General features: G+C 45.8%; 1 protein-coding gene across 12 annotated transcripts in view; it reads left to right on the forward strand.

Annotated features, from left to right (window-relative positions):
- Positions 1–19,289, forward strand: part of syne1b (spectrin repeat containing, nuclear envelope 1b) — an 834,787-nt gene that overhangs the window by 220,934 nt on the left and 594,564 nt on the right. For all 12 annotated transcript variants that reach the window (XM_085981815.1, XM_085981811.1, XM_085981814.1 and 9 more), the window contains 12 exons: positions 330–438; positions 1,259–1,423; positions 3,360–3,527; positions 8,414–8,590; positions 9,273–9,413; positions 9,781–9,941; positions 11,941–12,091; positions 12,229–12,456; positions 12,965–13,063; positions 14,048–14,235; positions 16,581–16,704; positions 17,999–18,165. In XM_085981815.1, coding sequence (XP_085837941.1) covers positions 330–438; positions 1,259–1,423; positions 3,360–3,527; positions 8,414–8,590; positions 9,273–9,413; positions 9,781–9,941; positions 11,941–12,091; positions 12,229–12,456; positions 12,965–13,063; positions 14,048–14,235; positions 16,581–16,704; positions 17,999–18,165 — 1,878 coding nt within the window. The remainder of the gene's footprint in view (positions 1–329; positions 439–1,258; positions 1,424–3,359; positions 3,528–8,413; positions 8,591–9,272; positions 9,414–9,780; positions 9,942–11,940; positions 12,092–12,228; positions 12,457–12,964; positions 13,064–14,047; positions 14,236–16,580; positions 16,705–17,998; positions 18,166–19,289) is intronic.

Consider the following 19,289-nt stretch of genomic DNA (forward strand, 5'->3'; position numbering starts at 1 on the left):
CTTGGGAGGACTTTGAAGCACTGGTGTGGAAATTGAGCAAGGTGATATAGAGTGGATGGGTAATAGAATAACAAGAATTATAGCACAGAAGGAAGCCATTTGTCCCATCAAACCTGTGCCATTGCTAACTCTTCTACTGGAGCTGTCTACTCAAATCCCATTCCCTTGCCCTTTCCCCGTATCCTTTTATATTCTTTTGAAATACTTATCAAATTCTGTTGTTAATCACATTATAGTCTCAGCCCCAATAACCACTTTGCATTTTAAATGTCCCTTGGGAACAGATTCCTTCTCACAAACCCATGAAATTTCTTCACCTTTTTTTGTAGATATTCCCAACTGTCAAAATGGCTTCTGACAAAGGACAAACAGCTGAGAGAGATCAGGCATGGAGCCTCCAATCCCAAGAAGTATGGAGATTTGAAATCTGCACTGGAGGTTCGTTGACCATGTAATTATCTTCAATATGTCGAAGACTCATAAAATACTGGGTGGAATAGAAAATACCAAACAAAAGCAACATCATTGTCCCTTCATCATTAAAAGTGTGATCTGAAGAATCACAGCCAATGAAGCAGACCGACTGATGCAAGCTGTCAGCTGGAGAGAGTCTGTCTGATACCGTGGCAATAGGTGTCTGTTAGTGATAATGGGTCAGGGGATTCTCCCAGTATGGAGCAATGCTCAAAGGGCGCCTGGGTCGGAGAATGGCATTACAGCGTTGTAGCCCATCAATGGAGCGCTGCTCCCCACTGGTTCTACTTAGTTTATCTTGTAAGTGTCAGCCTTGACTGAGTGGTAGCATTCTTGCATTCGTCAGTAAGTTGTAGGTTTAAACCACTTAAGCACATATCTAGCCTGGCACCACCACCACCACCAACAATAACAACTTGCATTTATATTTAACGTAATAAAACAGGAGCGTTATCAGACAAAAATGGACATCTAACCACATAAGGACAGGTGACCAAAAGCTTGGTCAAAGAGGTAGGCTTTAAGAAACATCTTAAAGGAGGAGGGATCATGGAGAGGTTTAGGGAGGGAATTCCAGAGCTTAGGGCCTAGGCAGCTGAAGGCACGGCCGCCAAAGGTGGAGCAAAGGAAATTATTAATGCTCAAGAGGCCAGAATTGAAGGAACGCAGAGATCTCGGAGAGGTGTAGGGCTGAAGGAGGTTACACAGATAGGGAGGGGCGAGGCCATGGAGCGATTTGACAACAAGGATGAAAACAGGAATGTGTGTTTTTTTTTGTATTTAGGGAATTAAGGAAGAGGTCAGCAAAAAGGAGCCAAGCCTTTTGTGGTTGAAATCCAGACTCGCTGCACTTACAGTGATCTCTTCTGAGAATGAAGCAAAAAGACAAGATGGCGAACTGTCCAAACTATCAGCTGAATTCAAGGGGCTCCTGACACAAATCGCTGAGGTAGGAGAAAGATCTGAGAATGGTGACATGACATTGGAATGGTCTCTAACCATTTACTGTGCTTTCGAAACAAGAACCGAAATAGAAGAAGTCTTCTGACTCACTGTGAAGTCCATTGTTTTATTTCCTGATTGATATATGCATTCATTAATATCTCCCTGCCACTGACGCCCTGGTTACAGCATGGTACATAATCTTTTAGGAAAGTGGGGATCACCTAAATGAGGTTTAGGTGGGCTTGAGGTGGCTCCAAGATGATACACCCGCAATGGAAGTTCTATGGCAGATTTGGTCATTTGATACCCAAGCCAAGGAGGTCCATGGTACTCTAGGCCACTGCTTGCGATTGGCCAGCCAGTCTGGCTCATTCAGGGATCGTGGAGAGGGGAGACCTGTCACTGGGAGGCCGGGTTTCCTCCCCACTCAACTCTGGGTAGTTCTGTAGACCAAGGTCCTAACGGGCAGGGTGGTTATAGCTGGAGACTTGGCAGGAAACTTACCAGTGATCTGGTGGACAATTTCTGCTGGTTACACTCCAGCTGTATCCCTGCACACCCTGCAGGAGGAGGTGTCCCTAGGCCTTGCACGTGTCCCTAAGGGGAGAGAGTGTGCACTAACTATCGAGCAAGCAAAATCCTACACGTGGAGGCAGATTTCTCAGTTGTTTGAATGGGTGACTCTTATACATGGCGATGGGTATTCACGTGTACCCGATACCCTGGAAAAGGAAGGGTAAAGTTCGATGCTTTGTACAGAGCCTTGGTCAGACACCTGGAGTACTATGTTCAGTTTTGGGCACCGCACATCAGGAAGGATATATTGGCCTTGGAGTGTGTGCAGCTCCAATTCGCCAGAATACCAGAGCTGAAAGGGTTAAAATATGAGGACAGGTTGCATAGACTAGGTTTGTATTGCCTCGATTAAAGGGTGAGCTAATTGAGATGTTTAAGATGACTAAAGGATTTGACAGGGTAGACAGAGAGAAACTATTTCCTCTGTCGGGGGAGTCCAGAACAAGGAGGCATATCCTTAAAATTAGAGCTCGGCCTTTTAGGGGTGATGTCAGGAAACTGTTTCTCACATAAAGGGTAGTGGAAATCCGGAACTCTCTCCCCCAAAAAGCTGTGGATGCTGGGGGACAATTGGAGCTGTCAAGACAGAGATCGCTAGATTTTTATTAGATCAGGGTATCAAGGGATATGAAGCAAAGGCGGGTAAATGGAGTTGAGGTACAGATCAGCCATGATCTAATTGAATGATGGGATGGGCTCAAGGGGCTGAATGGCCTACACCTGTTCCTATGTTTACATAGTACAAACCAATGCTATTTTTGGGGCAAGAGGCAGGGGAGTCTTTCAGCATCCATTGAGGCAGGAGAGCAGATAGCTGTTGTTTTAAGGGAAACCCTAAGATGAGTGACATGACCCTTTTCATAGTAAGTGTCCTTACTGTGTGCATGCAGAGCTGGAAGCAGTCCAAGTACTTGCTTGTCAAAGCAGTATATAATTGAGTTAGCTATTTCGGTGCCAAGGGTTTGGTTTATAGTTCACCAACTTCCCCAGCATTGCTGCTGATGGGATTAACATGCAAAATGAGTATATTTCTACCCAACTTTGAGATGGGTTTGGTGTATACAGCTGAAAGGGAGGACTGAAATCTGGATTTTTTTCTGTTCCACCTTGCATTAACATTCATTTGCATGTCATTGCTTTGTCAAGCTCTGCATTCCATAAAATGGGGCTCTCTCTCGAAAAAGATGCAAACTGTAAATGAATAAGAGCGTTTGTGTGCCCAATAAAATATTTTCCAGTCGCAGCATCAGCATTTGTGTAATCCAATTTGGTTTTATTCTTGAGGCCACATCACGTGCATGCAGTGGGGCAGTTGGCTCTCTCGTATTTCATCCAGTGTTAAATCGCCCGCTGTTTCTCCACAGTCAGATAAAGTGCTGTCAGCTGTTGGCGAATGTGTCCAGCACAGAGATGGTGTGAAGAGTTCCTTGGAGTACCTTATTGACTCCCAGAAGCAAATGCAGGCTGAGGGGGAGAGGATGCTGGATTCAGAGAGTCTGGAAGAAGCACAGCAACTCCGTCTGCATCATCAGGTACAGAGTTCACACGTGAAGAGGTGTCCAATTATTTTGCCCAGGACTTGTAGAGAAGTACAAACAGTTCTTTTTTTATTATTCTTGGAACATATAAATTGCTAGATGGAAAAAGACCACAGTCCATCTAGTTCACTGTCTACCATCCTGGTAGTCGTACAATGCAATGATAATGGAGTTGTTGACTAATCATAGCAATCAATCTCCATCAATTAGTCTACAACAGACCCAGGCATGATGTGAGGAAAACCCCAGTGGTGGAGAGCTTTGGGAACCATAGGTCCAAAGTCACCTGTTCCCCCCAATCATGCTACACTTGCCACATGTCATGTCTCAAATTACTCATATGCTGTGTCCCAAAATGTTACTTTCTGGGGATGTGGGCCACACTGGCAAGGCCACATTAATTGCCCATCCCTAGTTGGCTTGAGCAGATGGTGGTGGGCCTTTTTTTTATCAATTGCTTGTATAGTTGAGCGGCTTGCTAGGCCATTCCATTAAGAGTCAGTGTGGAGCAGTTACACATAGGGCAGATTCTTTACACTGAAGGGCATTAGTGAACTAGGTGGGTTTTTAACGAGAATCCAGCATTGATCCTGGTGCCAGTCTACAAACGACCTGATTTCACTGCTTGCCCTGCCAGGCTGTGAACTCCTGACCTTTAAGGTGCTCGTCCAGTACCAGAAGTACCAGACTCTTATATTCATGTTAGGGGGCGCACATGCCATTCAGTAACGAATAGTGCGTCAGAAAATCACACTGCCAACTGTTTATAAAGGGGGACTGGCTTTTTTCTATGAGCTGCGAAATAGAGACATTGCAGGAAGTCACTGACACAGAGCTGTGGTTTTTTTGTTCATCAAAATTAATGGTTGGAAGATCATGGGCTGGGCACCTGCAACTTCCCAAGATGTACTCCCACTGAGCACTGCTCCTTGCTGGGAGCTCTACATTGTGCAATCACCCTAATACTCCAGTGTTATGGGTGTACATCACAATATTCTATTGGATGTTTTAACTTCATCACATTGCCTGCACATTAAAAGTGACGCATCTCACCAGTTATTCCAGATCCTTTTCTAAGTCTCCCTGCACCTAATTTAATTCCAATTCGTCACACATCTTTGTCACATGTGCTCAACCTGTGTGTAAGGCAGTATTCGAAGAAGAGCAGGGCAGTTCTCCCAACGTCCCGGCCGACATTTATCGCTCAACCTACGCCACCAAAAAAAAAAGGCAGGCTAACTGATTATTCATCTCATTGCTGTTTGTGGGACCTTGCTGTGAGCAAAAGTGGCTGCCGCCTTTCCTATATTACAAAGTTGACTGCATATCACAAAGTACTTAATTGGTTGTAAAGTGATTTGGGACGTCCTGAGGTCATGAAAGGCACTGTAGAAATGCAAGTTTAAAAAAAAATGTCTTGCCTCATATGTCTGCCCAGTTGCCTAATTGGTCTATAGACTACACTGTTTAATTCAGATTATCTGATAATTCAAACTCAATTCCCACTTTGCTCTGTTATTTACATTGCTTAATTTGAATTATTCGACAGTTCAATTTTTTTTTGTACAAAAAATGACTGAATTACCAGGAACAGCGAATGAATTGCCTTTGAAGTGCAGTCACTGTTATAATGTAGGCAAACAAGAAAGTGGGGGTGAAATTCAAAGATGAGGGCCTCAGCTATTCACAATCTATATCAATGATTTGGATGAGGGGACCAAATGTAATATATCCAAGTTTGCTGATGATACAAAGCTGGGTGGGAATGTAAGTTGTGAGGAGGATGCTAAGAGGCTTCAAGGGGATATAGACAGGCTAAGTGAGTGGGCAAGAACATGGCAAATAGAATATAATGTGGAGAAATGTGAAGTTATCTACTTTTTAAATAATGAGAGATTGGGAAATGTTGGTGTTCAGAGGGACCTGGGTGTCCTTGTACACGAATCACTGAAAGTTAACATGCAGGTACAGCAAGCAATTAGGAAAGCAAATTGTATGTTGGCCTTTATTATGAGAGGATTTGAGTATAAGAGTAAAGACGTCTTAATGCAATTATATAGAGCCCTGGCGAGACCACACCTGGAGTATTGTGTACAGTTTTGGCCTCCTTACCTAAGGAAGGATATACTTGCCATAGAGGGAGTGCAACGAAGGTTCACCAGACTGATTCCTGGGATGGGGTGATTGTCCTATGAGGATACATTTAGTAGATTGGGCCTATATTCTCTCAAGTTTAGAAGAATGAGAGGTGATCTCATTGAAACATACAAAATTCTTACAGGGCTTGACAGGGTAGATGCTGGGAGGATGTTTCCCCTGGCTGGGGAGTCCAGAACTAGGGGCCAAAGTCTCAGAATAAGGGGTCGGCCATTTAGGACTGAGATGAGGAGAAATTTCTTTGGAATTCTCTACCCCAGAGAGCTGTGGTCGCTCAGTCGTTGAGTATATTCAAGACAAGAGATCGATAGAATTGTGAATATTAAGGGAATCAAGGGATATGGGGATAGTGCAGGAAAGTGGAGATGTGGTGGGAGATTAGCCATGATCTTATTGAATGGCGGAGCAGGCTCGAAGGGCCAAATGGCCTACTCTTGCTCCTATTTCTTATGTTCTTATGAGATGGACGGCCAGTGAATCTGTTTTGGTAGTGTTGGTTGAGTGAGGAAACAAGGCTACGCTTTAACATCTCATCAGAAAGCCGGCACCTCCGACAGTGCATCACCCTTTCAGGACTGACGACCCGACACTGCAGCACTCCCTCAGTACTGCCCCTCCGACAGTGCACCACTCCCTCAGTACTGCCTCTCCGACAGTGCAGCATTCCCTCAGTACAGCCCCTCCGACAGTGCACCACTCCATCACTACAGCCCCTCCGACAGTGCACCACTCCCTCAGTATTGCCTCTCCGACAGTGCAGCACTCCCTCAGTACTGCCCCTCCGACAGTGCAGCACTCCCTCAGTACTGCTCCTCCGACAGTGCAGCACTCCCTCAGTACTGCCCCTCCGACAGTGCAGCATTCCCTCAGTACAGCCCCTCCGACAGTGCACCACTCCATCACTACAGCCCCTCCGACAGTGCACCACTCCCTCAGTATTGCCTCTCCGACAGTGCAGCACTCCCTCAGTACTGCCTCTCCGACAGTGCAGCACTCCCTCAGTGCTGCCCCTCCGACAGTGCAGCACTCCCTCAGTACTGCCCCTCCGACAGTGCACCACTCCATCACTACAGCCCCTCCGACAGTGCACCACTCCCTCAGTATTGCCTCTCCGACAGTGCAGCACTCCCTCAGTACTGCCCCTCCGACAGTGCAGCACTCCCTCAGTACTGCTCCTCCGACAGTGCAGCACTCCCTCAGTACTGCCCCTCCGACAGTGCAGCATTCCCTCAGTACAGCCCCTCCGACAGTGCACCACTCCATCACTACAGCCCCTCCGACAGTGCACCACTCCCTCAGTATTGCCTCTCCGACAGTGCAGCGCTCCCTCAGTACTGCCTCTCCGACAGTGCAGCACTCCCTCAGTACTGCCCCTCCGACAGTGCAGCACTCCCTCAGTACTGCCCCTCCGACAGTGCAGCACTCCCTCAGTACTGCCCCTCCGACAGTGCAGCACTCCCTCGGTACTGCCCCTCCGACAGTGCAGCACTCCCTCGGTACTGCCCCTCCGACAGTGCAGCACTCCCTCGGTACTGCCCCTCCGACAGTGCAGCACTCCCTCGGTACTGCCCCTCCGACAGTGCAGCACTCCCTCGGTACTGCCCCTCCGACAGTGCAGCACTCCCTCAGTACTGCCCCTCCGACAATTCAGCACTCCCTCAGTACTGCCCCTCCGACAGTGCAGCACTCCCTCAGTACTGACCCTTCGACAATGCAACAGTCCCTAATGTACACCCAGGGCCCAGAGTGGGGCTTGAACCCGCAGCCATCTGACTCAGAGGTGAGAGTGAACCAGGGCTGACAGGGAAGGTGCATACACACGCTGCAACCAGAATGAACAAGCTTAGGAAATTTGATATAGCAATAAACTTTTGGTGATGAATGAGCCTGGAACCATTTCTCTCGAGGTTTGAGTTTCATTCTTAACAGTTACGATACGATGTGACCCATTCTTATTGTCTTGCGACTGCCTCCGATCCATTCATTACTCAGTGTATCTAATAATTTCCAAAACAAAAATAGAACACGATTTAAATATCGCCCGTCTCCGCCCCTGCCTCGACCCATCTGCTGCTGAAACCCTCATCCAGGCTTTTGTTACCTCGAGACTCGAGTATTCCAACGCTCGCCTGGCCGGCCTCCCATCTTCCACCCTCCGTAAACTTCAGTTCATCCGAAGCTCTGCTGCTCGTATCCTGATGTGTATCAAGTCCCATTCACGGTTCACTCCTGTGCTCGCTGGCCTACACTGGCTCCCAGTCCAGCAATGACTCGATTTTAAAATTCTTATCCTTGTTTTCAAATCTCTCGATGATCTCGCCCCTCCCTATCTCTGTAACCTCCTCCAGCCCTGCAACACTCCGAGATCTCTGCGTTCCTCCAATTCTGGCCTCTTGTCCATCCCCCACTTCCTTTGCCCCTCCATGGTTGGCCATACCTTCAGCTCCCTCGGGCCTACGCTCTGGAATTCCCTCCCTAAACCTCTTCGCCTCTCTACCTCTCTTTCCTCCTTTAGGACGCTCCTTAAAACCTACTTCCTTCATCTGCCCTAATATCTCCTTATGTAGCTCAATGTGAAATTATGTTTGCTGACGCGCCAGTGAAAAACCTTGGGACGTTTTACTATGTTAAAGGCGCTATATAAATGCAAGTTGTTGTTGTTTTTGCTGTAATGGACATCTGCACGATCCTAGTAAAATTGTTTTGAATCCACGAATATGCAGCAACAAGTGAAACAGTTAATGGCAAAGAGACTCGATGTGCAGCAGCAGCTAGCTCGCGGGAGGAAGTTACAGGCTGCTGCTGAACTGGCCAAGTCCACCCAGGAAGAATTGCAAAGCCAGGAGGCTGCCCTCAACGCAATGGAGAAAACAATGGATGAACATGAGAGAGAACTGGAGGTAAAGTCCAGTCCCAGACACAGAATTACTGCTCAGTCAGGATAGTGTGTGATTTGGAGGGGAACTTGGAGGTGATGGTGTTCCCATGCGCCTGCTGCCCTTGTCCTTCTAGGTGGTAGAGGTCGCAGGTTTGAGAGATGCTGTCGAAGAAGCCTTGGCGAGTTGCTGCAGTGCATCTTGTAGATGGTACACACTGCAATCATGGTACGCCGGTGGTGGAGGGAGTGAATGTTTAAGCCATTGGATGGGATGCTGATCAATCGGGCAGCTTTGTCCTGGATGGTGTCGAGCTTTTTGAGTGCTGTTGGAGCTGCACTCATCCAGGCAAGTGGAGAGTGTTCCATCACACTCCTGACTTGTGTCTTGTAGTTGGGGGAAAGGCTTTGGGGAGTCAGGAGGTGAGTCACTTGCCACAGAATACCCAGCCTCTGACCTGCTCTTGTTGCCACAGTATTTATGTGGCTGGCCCAGTTAAGTTTCAGATCAATGGTGACCCTCTGAATGTTGATGGTGGGGGATTCGACAGTGGTAATGCCATTGAATGTCAAGGGAGGTGGTCATTGTCTGGTACTTGCTTGGTGCGAATGGTACTTACAAAAAAAAACATTCAGCAGTACCAACATAGGATCTGATGGCAATCACAGTGAGCGGAGTTGATGTATTGCTTTGCCTTGTTCCAAAGGAGACACTCATTCAATGGCAGCGTTTTGAGGTGGAGAAGGGGGAAGTGATGGAGTTCCTGAGTCGTGCTGGAATGACTGTGGATCGCAATCGTTCCTTCAGCAGCCTGGAAAGCCTTGGATCGGAGCTGGAACAAACAAAGGTAAATTGCTCGCAGACTGGGGGCTGTACTCTCGGTAGGTCCGCTGGAGAAATCTATTGACCCAGCTTAAATAAATAAGTAGATGGCCTTGAAATTGTGTGCTCCAACCCGAAAGTGAAATTGTACTGAAAATAGAAAACCTATATTTCTAAGTATAACACAGAGTAAGATGCCCTGGAATGTTTCCCAAAGCAGTAATACATCTTGGGATTATGATGATATTAAATCATTTGACCTTCTCTCTCTTGAGGTTATGATTGTCATCTCAAGTTCCCAATGCATTACTGCCTTGAAGCACATTCCATGTCTTCTGATGTGCAGTGTCTGCCAGTTACTGACGGTTCTTGCATTGCTTGTGTGTGTGCAGGCATTTTACAGGGATAGTAAAATCAAGGTGGCCCAGGCTGAGGGCCTGTTACAGAAATCTGAAGACATGAAAGTTGGTCCAAAGAGTAAGCGCACCTTGCAGCAACAAACCAGACTGATGAGAGAGAAGGCTGAAAACCTACGGGAAAACCTGAGGAACGAGTATGTGATCATGCTTTCTGTTATTTTTAATTAAATTAATGCTTAGGCTGTCCGGCTCAACCAGTTCGTGTTGGAGTTTACCCTCGTTGGAACTAGCAGTAGTCCTAGTTCCATGTGCCCGCCCTGTTCCCATATCCCTTTATTCCCCCTTTTCCTTCATCCACCTATCTAACCCATTCTTAAATGTTAACATGGTCTCTACTTCAATCACTAACTCCGGTAATGCATCCCACAGCCTCACGGCCCTCTGTGTAAAAGAAAAAGTTTCTGTCATAAATCTCTTGGCTGTCTGACCATCGCCCTTCGATTATAGTGAAATTGATCTCAAGGTCTGCATTCTGCAGGGCGTGTTGCTGAGAATAAGTTACCAGGTTCACAGTATGCATTAAACTTAGAACAATGGACATTCTATTGTGCACATTGATGGAGGGCTAACATTTTAGCCCACTGCCCACTCTGATGGAGACCTGCCATTTTAGCCTATTGTCCACTATGATGGAGATGTACAATTTTAGCCCATTATCTACTCAACGGAGCTCTTCAACTTTAGCCCATTGTCCACTATGACGGAGACCTACCATTTTAACCCATTGTTCATTAGATGGAGCTCTATCATTTTAGTGCATTGTCCACTAGACGGAGATCTACCATTTTAGTCCATTGTTCGAAGTTCCAGGTTATTACTGGTCTGTGCACACCTTCTCCCAGCATGGAGTAAGATTCTGCCCTCTTGCACTAATTGCAGGCACAGGATCTTATCGGAATGGCATTTGTCCCTTTGGTATGACTGTCCACACACAAGTCTCACACAAACACACATGCGTTCCCACTGTTGCCTATTCCATTTGCGGTAAAAATGGGGCAGATTTGGCAGCAGGGCAACTGGCAGATATTACAGAACCACTTCAAGTGGAAGCAGTTCTGTAATATGACCGGGGTATTAAACATACCACCTGACTCATGCCAATGGAGTTATATTTTGAGCACGTCGTCGGTGCTGTGGTTTCCCCAAATCTCACAGTCCAATGGAACCAGCATGTAACGTGGCGATTATGTCACTGTTGCTCTGTTTTTGTACATCGCCCAAGCCTGGCTGAATGCTTGTCCTGTTCGATGAAAGAGCTCAATCATCCAACTGCGTCCTTGAAGGTGATAATGGAGCATTCAGCAAAGCAACTCAGACCTCTAGGCAAAATGGAAAGAGGAGATGATTGATGGCTAATGGGCTGTAGTCTTTAAGGAGATTGTTACAAATTCTGGGTCTGGCATGGATATTCGCATGGGTTTCAGTGTCACAGGTTACTCGCTTCAACAGACCTTGTGCCTCTTACATCCTGGAGTTAACTCAACAACAGCAACTTGCATTTAGCACCTGTAATGTAGTAAAATGTCCCAAGGTGCTTCACAGGAGCATAATCAGACAAAAAACTGACGACGAGGCAAAGAAGGAGACATTAGGACAGGTGACATAAAGCTTGATCAAAGAGGTAGGTTTTAAGGAGCATCTTAAAGGAGGAGAGAGACGGAGAAATTTAAGGAGGGAATTCCAGAGCTTAGATGGCTGAAGGCACTGCCGCCAATGGTAGGGTGAAGGAAGGGGGGAATGCACAAGAGGCCAGAGTTGGAGGAACGCAAAGTTCTTGGAGGGTTGTAGGACTGGAGGAGGTTACAGAGATAGGGAGGGGCGCGGCCATGGATGGATTTGAACATGAGGATGAGAATTTTAAAATCAAGGTGTCAGGGACTGGGGGCCAATGTAGATCAGCGAACACCACCCAATATCGACCTGTATGATACCTAACCCGGGGGATTTAACATTTTGCCTCCTTGTCATACCCTCTGGATACTGTGCCTTCCACATGTTTCCCTATCTGCACTAATCTTTCGACTGCGAAACTGATGAGCATTCTGGTAAGATGAGGTCTGCGATGAACCAAGATGCTGGTTTATTTTGGTTTATTTATCTTGATTTCATTCATGCATTTCCTCTTTGCTTCAGTGTGAAACATCTGGAAGAGATCAAGAGTCTGTGGGAGAGCTTTTTAGCAAAGTTTGAGTCATTGGGTCACTGGATGACAGAGAAACAGAAAGAGCTGAATGATGTGGAGGATTTGTCTATCCCACTGGATGAAAAACTCTCCAAAGTTAAGGTAAGGTTGTCCCTTCCAGTGACGTTCTCTTTAAACTTTGAAACCTGACTATGAGAGATAACAATCATCAAATTATGGATTCTCTTACAAGGAACAATTGGAAAAGCAACCAAACAATCTATGTTCTTGACTCATAGCATATTCTTGACGCAGTTCTCGGTAAGTCGAAAGAAATTAAAAGCTTGGAAGAGGAGTCACAGAACCTGGCCCAGTTCGTCACCTCTGGTGAGATTGCCCGTGTCAAGGTTCGGTTGACCCAAATAGCCAGGCAGTGGGAAGAGCTCCATCAACACACCCAGGAGGTGGACAGCAAAGTGGGGAACCGAGTTTCACTGCAACAGAAGTATGAAGAGGGCCTCAAAAAGGTACTGATGCAATAAGATATTTCAAGGTTATACCAGGTTCAATCAGTGTGTGAAAGACTAATATTGGTAGAAATTGGGTATCTTTAGCTCCCCTTGGAGGGATCCTACCCAATGTTCCCTCTAAGCTGCACGGCCCGTGACCAGCTTTTCAAATGTGAAATTTCGCGCATGCGTAAAACTTTGAAAGGGACCGCACACCCAAAATAAAATTAAGGGGAACATTGACCCTAACCCTTCAAAAACAGATTCATCAGCATCAGGTTAAAGTGAGAAAAATAAAACTGACTTTTGCATGTGAAAGCTTTCTTTAGTTCACTATTAATGAACTGATTATGCATTCCACACCTGCACAGTCAAGGTGCAGGTATGCAAGTGCACAGAGAGGTGGAGGTGTACAGAAAGTCTCCTACTTCTGTAAATATATCCTTAAAATCTTGCCTTGTTCAATCTAAAGTAAAAGTTTCTCAGTGATAATGGACAAGCGATTTATTTTATTATTTCTTTGTAGATCCAACAGACACTGATTGACATGGAGACTACATTGAAAGGCGCGACCAATAAATGCTGCTCAGCAGCCGAGGCTGACCGAGTGTTACAGGCACACCTGGTATGGATGTACATTTTCATAGCGTCTTGTGGCATGGCTCACAGTGAGTCAGGGAGTTAAGTAGTTGTTGGGGGACGGTTGCTGAGATGTGGAAGTGAGGGAAGGATGCAGGTGTCCAACGAAAGAATTTGGAACGAAGTTTGTAAGAGATCTCCCCAGAGTTAGTGAAGCAAATGCTTTTTTGATTGGTTTCTGAAAAATATATATATATATATATATATATATATTTAAAAAAATACTTTCCTTATCCACTACAGGTAAATCACGTATCACAGATGCATAAATAAATCCCGACATGTTAAATGGAGGAGCAGCTCTTTACTATCCATATAGTTGAGGGTGTGTTTCTTTTCTAGCGAAGACCAATATTAAACTTCAGTTATATCTTCTCATTGGCACTTCTCTTTCTTTATGATCTACCCTCTAACTGTGCCGAGTGTATTCAAGCAGAATCTTTTTGGTAACGTATTTTTAAAATGCAGCACTTTTATTCACAATCTCCCTCAGCCCTTGAATAATGTTACAGTCCTTCCATAAGTTGCTAGTTGTTTAAAAGCCTGTCTTCATACATCAATAAAAGGTGCAACTGCTGTAATACATGACAACGTATAAAGGCCTGCTCTGAGTCATTTCCCTGCGTGCTGATTTTCGCTTTGGTTCTGTCTATATTTGGCTTTCTTACTGTACATTACAATACATCAGCCAATGAATTGGGGTGCGATTTTAACTTTCAGTGATGGCGTAAAACGGGTGAAGAGCCTGGTTTTCCTTGACATTGACTGCCATGGTGTTTTTGCTTTCTGCAAATCTTTTTGCTTGCAAAGTTACCTCAGATTTCATGCTTTGCCTTCTTCTGGTGTTTTTTGTATTAAGATCAATTCTGTGCTGAATTCTGTAGATAGAAGTGTCCATGAAAAATGCGCAATCCATGCAAGATGCTATTGTTTTTAATCAAATTGGTTTTCCCCCTCCCTCACTCTACAGGAGCTCTCTCAGATCATTGAACAGATAAAAAACCCAATGGCGTCACTCATGACAAGTGCCCGCAGAGTCAGCAACAAGGACAAAGCTGTTCAGGAGCTGAGCGCTCTGCAGCAAAAGTACGAGGGGGTGCAAGATCAGGCCAAGGAAGGACAGGCGGTGCTGGAGAACCTGCTGTCTCTCTGGCAGAAGTACGTAACCCTGCCAAACTCTCATTGCATTTCATTGTTAGAGCTTCCGTGCGGAACTACCCACGTAGGTTATACACACACACCACGGATGTGCCAAATGTGTTCACTGAAAAATCTTCAACCTACAGAGTGCTGTTGCCAGGTGGCAGTTTCGTAGTTGTGTGGTCCACCTGTCAGCTTGGGGTCTTTCTCTCTGTTTCCTGCCCTTCCCTCCTGAAGGCACTGCTAAAAAATGACTGACTCATGAAGGGTTTTGATAGAGTAGATGGGGAGAAACTGTTTCCACTGGCCGGTGGGTCAGCAACCAGAGGACACAGGTTTAAGATCATTGGCAAAAGAACCAGGGAGGAGAAGGAGGAGAATTTTTTTTCTGCAGTGAGTTGTTATGATTTGGAATGTACTGCCTGAAAGGGCGGTGGAAGCAGAGTCAATAATAACTTTAAAAAGGGGATTGGATAAGTACTAGAAAAGAAAAAGTTTGCAGGGCCATGGGAAAAGAGCAGGGGAGCAGGACTATTTGGATAGCTCTTTCAAAGAGCAAGCATAGGCATGATGGGCCGAAGGCGTCCTTCTGTGCTGTATGATTCTATGATTCAATGAGCCATTTGAACATCCTCTCACGATTCTGCCAAACTCTCATGTGTCTGAGGAAATCCCAGGTACTCTTTCTTTATAGGTGCTAAGTCGCCCTGTCTAAAGTCTCACCTCCATCAAATGATCTGAAGAAAATCCATTCAAGCCCTCCACTCTTGCAGTGAGATGCAGAGTCTTGATGGAACGCTAATTACGAATCCTGGGGCCTGGTTTGGCGGTTGTATTTGCGACCCTACAAAACCAGTTACAAATCCAGTGCTTTTTAAACACTCTGATGTTCCAAAGGATAAGGTTTTAACAGGAGTTGTTTTGACTGGGGATTGTGGGGGCGGTGGGAGGTCCCAAAAGATCTGTGTTTGTTTGGGCTCGGTTCAGTCTGGTGGCCGTGGTTTCCATTGAGCAAGGTGCCTGTAGCCGAGAGACCTACCGATATATCAATCGTTTGGAGCTGTTAGCTCTGCGGCTGATGCTCCAATACTTGATTCCATGGTCAGGAAATGCATTTGTGGACATGCGATGCGAAGTGCATCACCATGTAGAGTGGGGCCATGTTTGCTCCACTTCCCTTGCAGCACTCTGTCAAAAGTGCCTCCAACATTAGATTCCCTTTCCTCCTTGTCAAGAGCACAGTCAGTACTAATGGTAGCCCTTAGCACAGATACTCCATACTCACTTGATTAGCCTCCAATCCAACATCGCAGACATCATCTGGGGTTTCCAGAGATGGATCTTCTGGCCATCTATCAAAGCAGAAGACTCGATGTGCTCTGTTTCATGACTCCTTCCAACCCAGATGATGTTTTATTTCTTTTTTGGGGGGGCGAAGGGGAGTGAGGAAGAAAGAAGCAGGTGGGCTAGGAAGCTTATTTATCCAGTATCATCCCCACGCTGCTCTCTAGTTGACCAGCAGAAGGAGCCCTTGTATGTTGGATGGGGCTGAAAAGAAGCCAAGGTTATTTTACCCAACCTAAAGGTGGAACAGTGAAGTATTGAGGCATTCCACTGGACAGCTGGGCCAAGAGCTTTGTAACAGGCTGTCAGATTGGAAATAATCCAATGTTATGAACCTGTAGCTAGATTGTGAAGTGAACTCACTTGGCCGTACATCTCTGAGCCACATCCTGTGGTTAGGTGGTGTTGCTTCCCATTAATTTTTAGCTTAACCTAAGCTTGGTACTGTCATAGATTGAGAGGTGATTAAACTATATGAAACCAATATAATGGACATGGGTCCAAATTAAATCAGTTCATATAAGACATATGAAGGATTTTGATAGAATAAATAAGGAGAATCTGTTTCCACTGGCAGGGGGGGTCAGTAACCAGAGGACACATTTTTAAGATAATTGGCAAAAGAACCAGAGGTGACACGAGGAGAATTTGTTTTACGCAGTGAGTGTTTATGATCTGGAATACACTGCCTGAAAGGGTGGTGGAAGCAGATTCAATAGTGACTTTCAAAAGGGAATTGGATAAATACTTGAAAAGGAAAAATTTGCAGGGTTATGGGGACAGAGCAGGGGAGTGGGACTAATTGGAGAGCTCTTTCAAAGAGCCGGCACAGGCACGTGGGGCTGAATGGTCTCGCTCTATGCTGTAAGATTCTATGATTCTATTGCAAGCTGCAACTATGGGGGATTTATTCCTCATTGTTGAATTGACAGTGACATTATTGTGTACAATCTGAACATTTTGGGATATATAGTTTGCTGCTTTTTGGTTCATAAAGCTCTATATTTTTTTGTAACCAGGTATGAGAAGGACCTGAGCAACTTTGGCTCTTGGCTTGAAAGACATGAAGCAATTACGAGCTCATGGTCCCCCTACCTTTCTTCTGACCGAGCCAAACTGCAAAATGAAGTGCAGAACCTGAAGGTAAAATCCAAGCACTGCTGCAGTGTTTACAAAGTAAGCGATGTGCAGAGACCTAGAATTGCACAATGAACTGGTGATCTAAACAAAAAGCCAGAACACAGCTATACTGCAGCTCTCAAATTCAGAGCATCTGTCACCGCTGACCACCTTATCAACAAATCAAATGCTCACCCCCATCACGAACCGAGCAGCCAGCATAAGTTGACCCTTTGTCCTAGCAAGAGGTCATTCAGCTTCTAAAGTCATCATCGTTCATTCTCTCACTGAAGAACCATCCTTCCAGTGCCTTGGCATACACTGTTTGCTTTTGTTAGGAGAGTGAGAATCAGTTGTATTTAAATCCTGATGAAGTCCACCTGTAGTTATCTTGTTTTGATTCCCAAGAGGAGCAGCATTAAGAACTACTCAACCAGTTAAAAAAAATAAAACTTGCATTTCATGACCTCAGGTTGTCCCAAAGCGTTTTACAGCCAATGAAGTACTTTTGAAGTATAGTCAATGTTGTAATGTAGGAAACATGGCAGCTAATTTGCACACAGCAAGGTCCCACAAACAGCAATGGGATAATGACCTGATAATCCATTTTTGTGATATTGATTGAGGGATAAATATTGGCTAGAATACCAGGGACAACTCCCCCTGCTCCTCTTCAAAATAGTGCCATGGGATCTTTTATATGCACCTGAGAGGGAAAACAGGGCCTTGGTTTAATGTCTCATCCGAAAGATTGCACCTCGGAGAGTGCTGCGCTCCCTCAGTACTGCACTGGAGTGCCAGCCCGGATTATGCGCTCAAGTCTCTGGAGTGGGGCTCGAACCCACAACCTTCTGACTCAGAGGCTGGATCCGTGTTGCTGTAATTTTGGATAAATGTGATTAAGGCAGAGTCATTGTCCTCATCATTCTCCCTGAGCTGTACATCTCCTGAAAGGGGTTCAGCAGCAGTGTTTCAAGTTCTAGTGTTCGATAGCTCTAGCAAACAGCTGGCACAGACACCATGGTCTGAATTGGCTCTTTCTGTGCTCTCAGCGTCTGTGGTTCTTAGGGACAGTTAAGTAGGTGTGACATGTGTTCCTGTGGAATACTGACAGGCAACGTTTCCCCTAAGGTGTGTGGCGCGGGGGAGCGCGGCTGCTCATCGATCGGGAGGTCTCGCGCAGGATGCTCACCAACTGTTGCCACTGGGAAAGATACTGCACACAGCGGCTATGTGGCAAATTTAAAGGGACTGTGCTCGAAAAAAATTAGAGGAAACATTGCTGACAGGTGTACTCTGTTTCTCATCATCTCCACAGGACTTGCAGACTGAGGTTATGTCCCAGGAGACAGCCTACAGGGGTCTTGTGATGCAGAGCAAGGCCTTGTACCCAACCACCTCAGAAGAGAGTTTGAAGGCAATGAAAGCAAATTTGCAACAGCTGGATAAGAGGTGGCAGAGTCTGTCCCACACCATCAAAAAACGGTGAGATTAATTGAAACACTCTTTAACCTTTTGTTTTTGAATAGAAACATAGAAACATAGAAGATAGGAGCAGGAGTAGGCCATTCGGCCTCTCGAGCCTGCTCCACCATTCAATGTGATCATGGCTGATCATCCAAATTCAGTACCCTGTCCCTGCTTTCTCCCCATATCCCTTGATCCCCTTAGCCTTAAGAAATATATCTAACTCCTTCTTGAATATATTTAATGAATTGGCCTCAACTGTCTTCTGTGGTAGAGAATTCCACAGGTTCACCACTCTCTGGGTGAAGAAATTCCTCCTCATCCCAGTCCTAAATGGCTTACCCCTTATCCTTAGACTGTGACCCCTGGTTCTGGACTCCCCCGCCATCGGGAACAGCCTTCCTGCATCTAGTCTGTCTAGTCCTGTTAGAATGTTATAAGTTTCAATGAGATCCCCTCTCATTCTTCTAAACTCTAGCAAATATAAGCCTAATCGACCCAATCTCTCTTCATACGTCATTCCTGCCATCCCAGGTATCAGTCTGGTGAATCTTCGCTGCACTCCCTCCATGGTAAGAACATCCTTCCTCAGATAAGGTGACCAAAACTGCACACAATACTCAAAGTGTGGTCTCACCAAGGCCCTGTACAACTGCAGCAAGACATCTTTGCTCCTGTACTTGAATCCTCTCGCTATGAAGGCCAGCATACCATTTGCCGCCTTAACCGCCTGCTGCACCTGCATGCTTACCTTCAGTGACTGGTGCACAAGGACACCCAGGTCTTGTTGCACTTCCCCTTTTCTCAATCTATTGCCGTTCAGATAATAATCTGCCTTCCTTTTTTTGCCACCAAAGTGGATAACCTCGCATTTATCCACATTATACTGCATCTGCCATGCATCTGCCCAATCGCCCAACCTGTTCAAATCGTACTGGAGTTTCTCTGCATCCTCCTCACAGCACACACGCCCACCCAGCTTTGTTTCGTCTGCAAACTTGGAGATATTACATCTAGTTCCCTCGTCTAGATCATTAATATATATTGTGAATAACTGGGTTCCTAGCACCAAACCCTGCGGTACCCCACTAGACACTGCCTTCCACTCAGAAAAAGACCCGTTTATTTCAACTCTTTGCTTC

The sequence above is a fragment of the Somniosus microcephalus genome, chromosome 3 (genome assembly GCF_052327205.1).
Source record: "Somniosus microcephalus isolate GS21.2 chromosome 3, FLI_Smic_1.0, whole genome shotgun sequence".
NCBI lineage: Eukaryota > Metazoa > Chordata > Chondrichthyes > Squaliformes > Somniosidae > Somniosus > Somniosus microcephalus.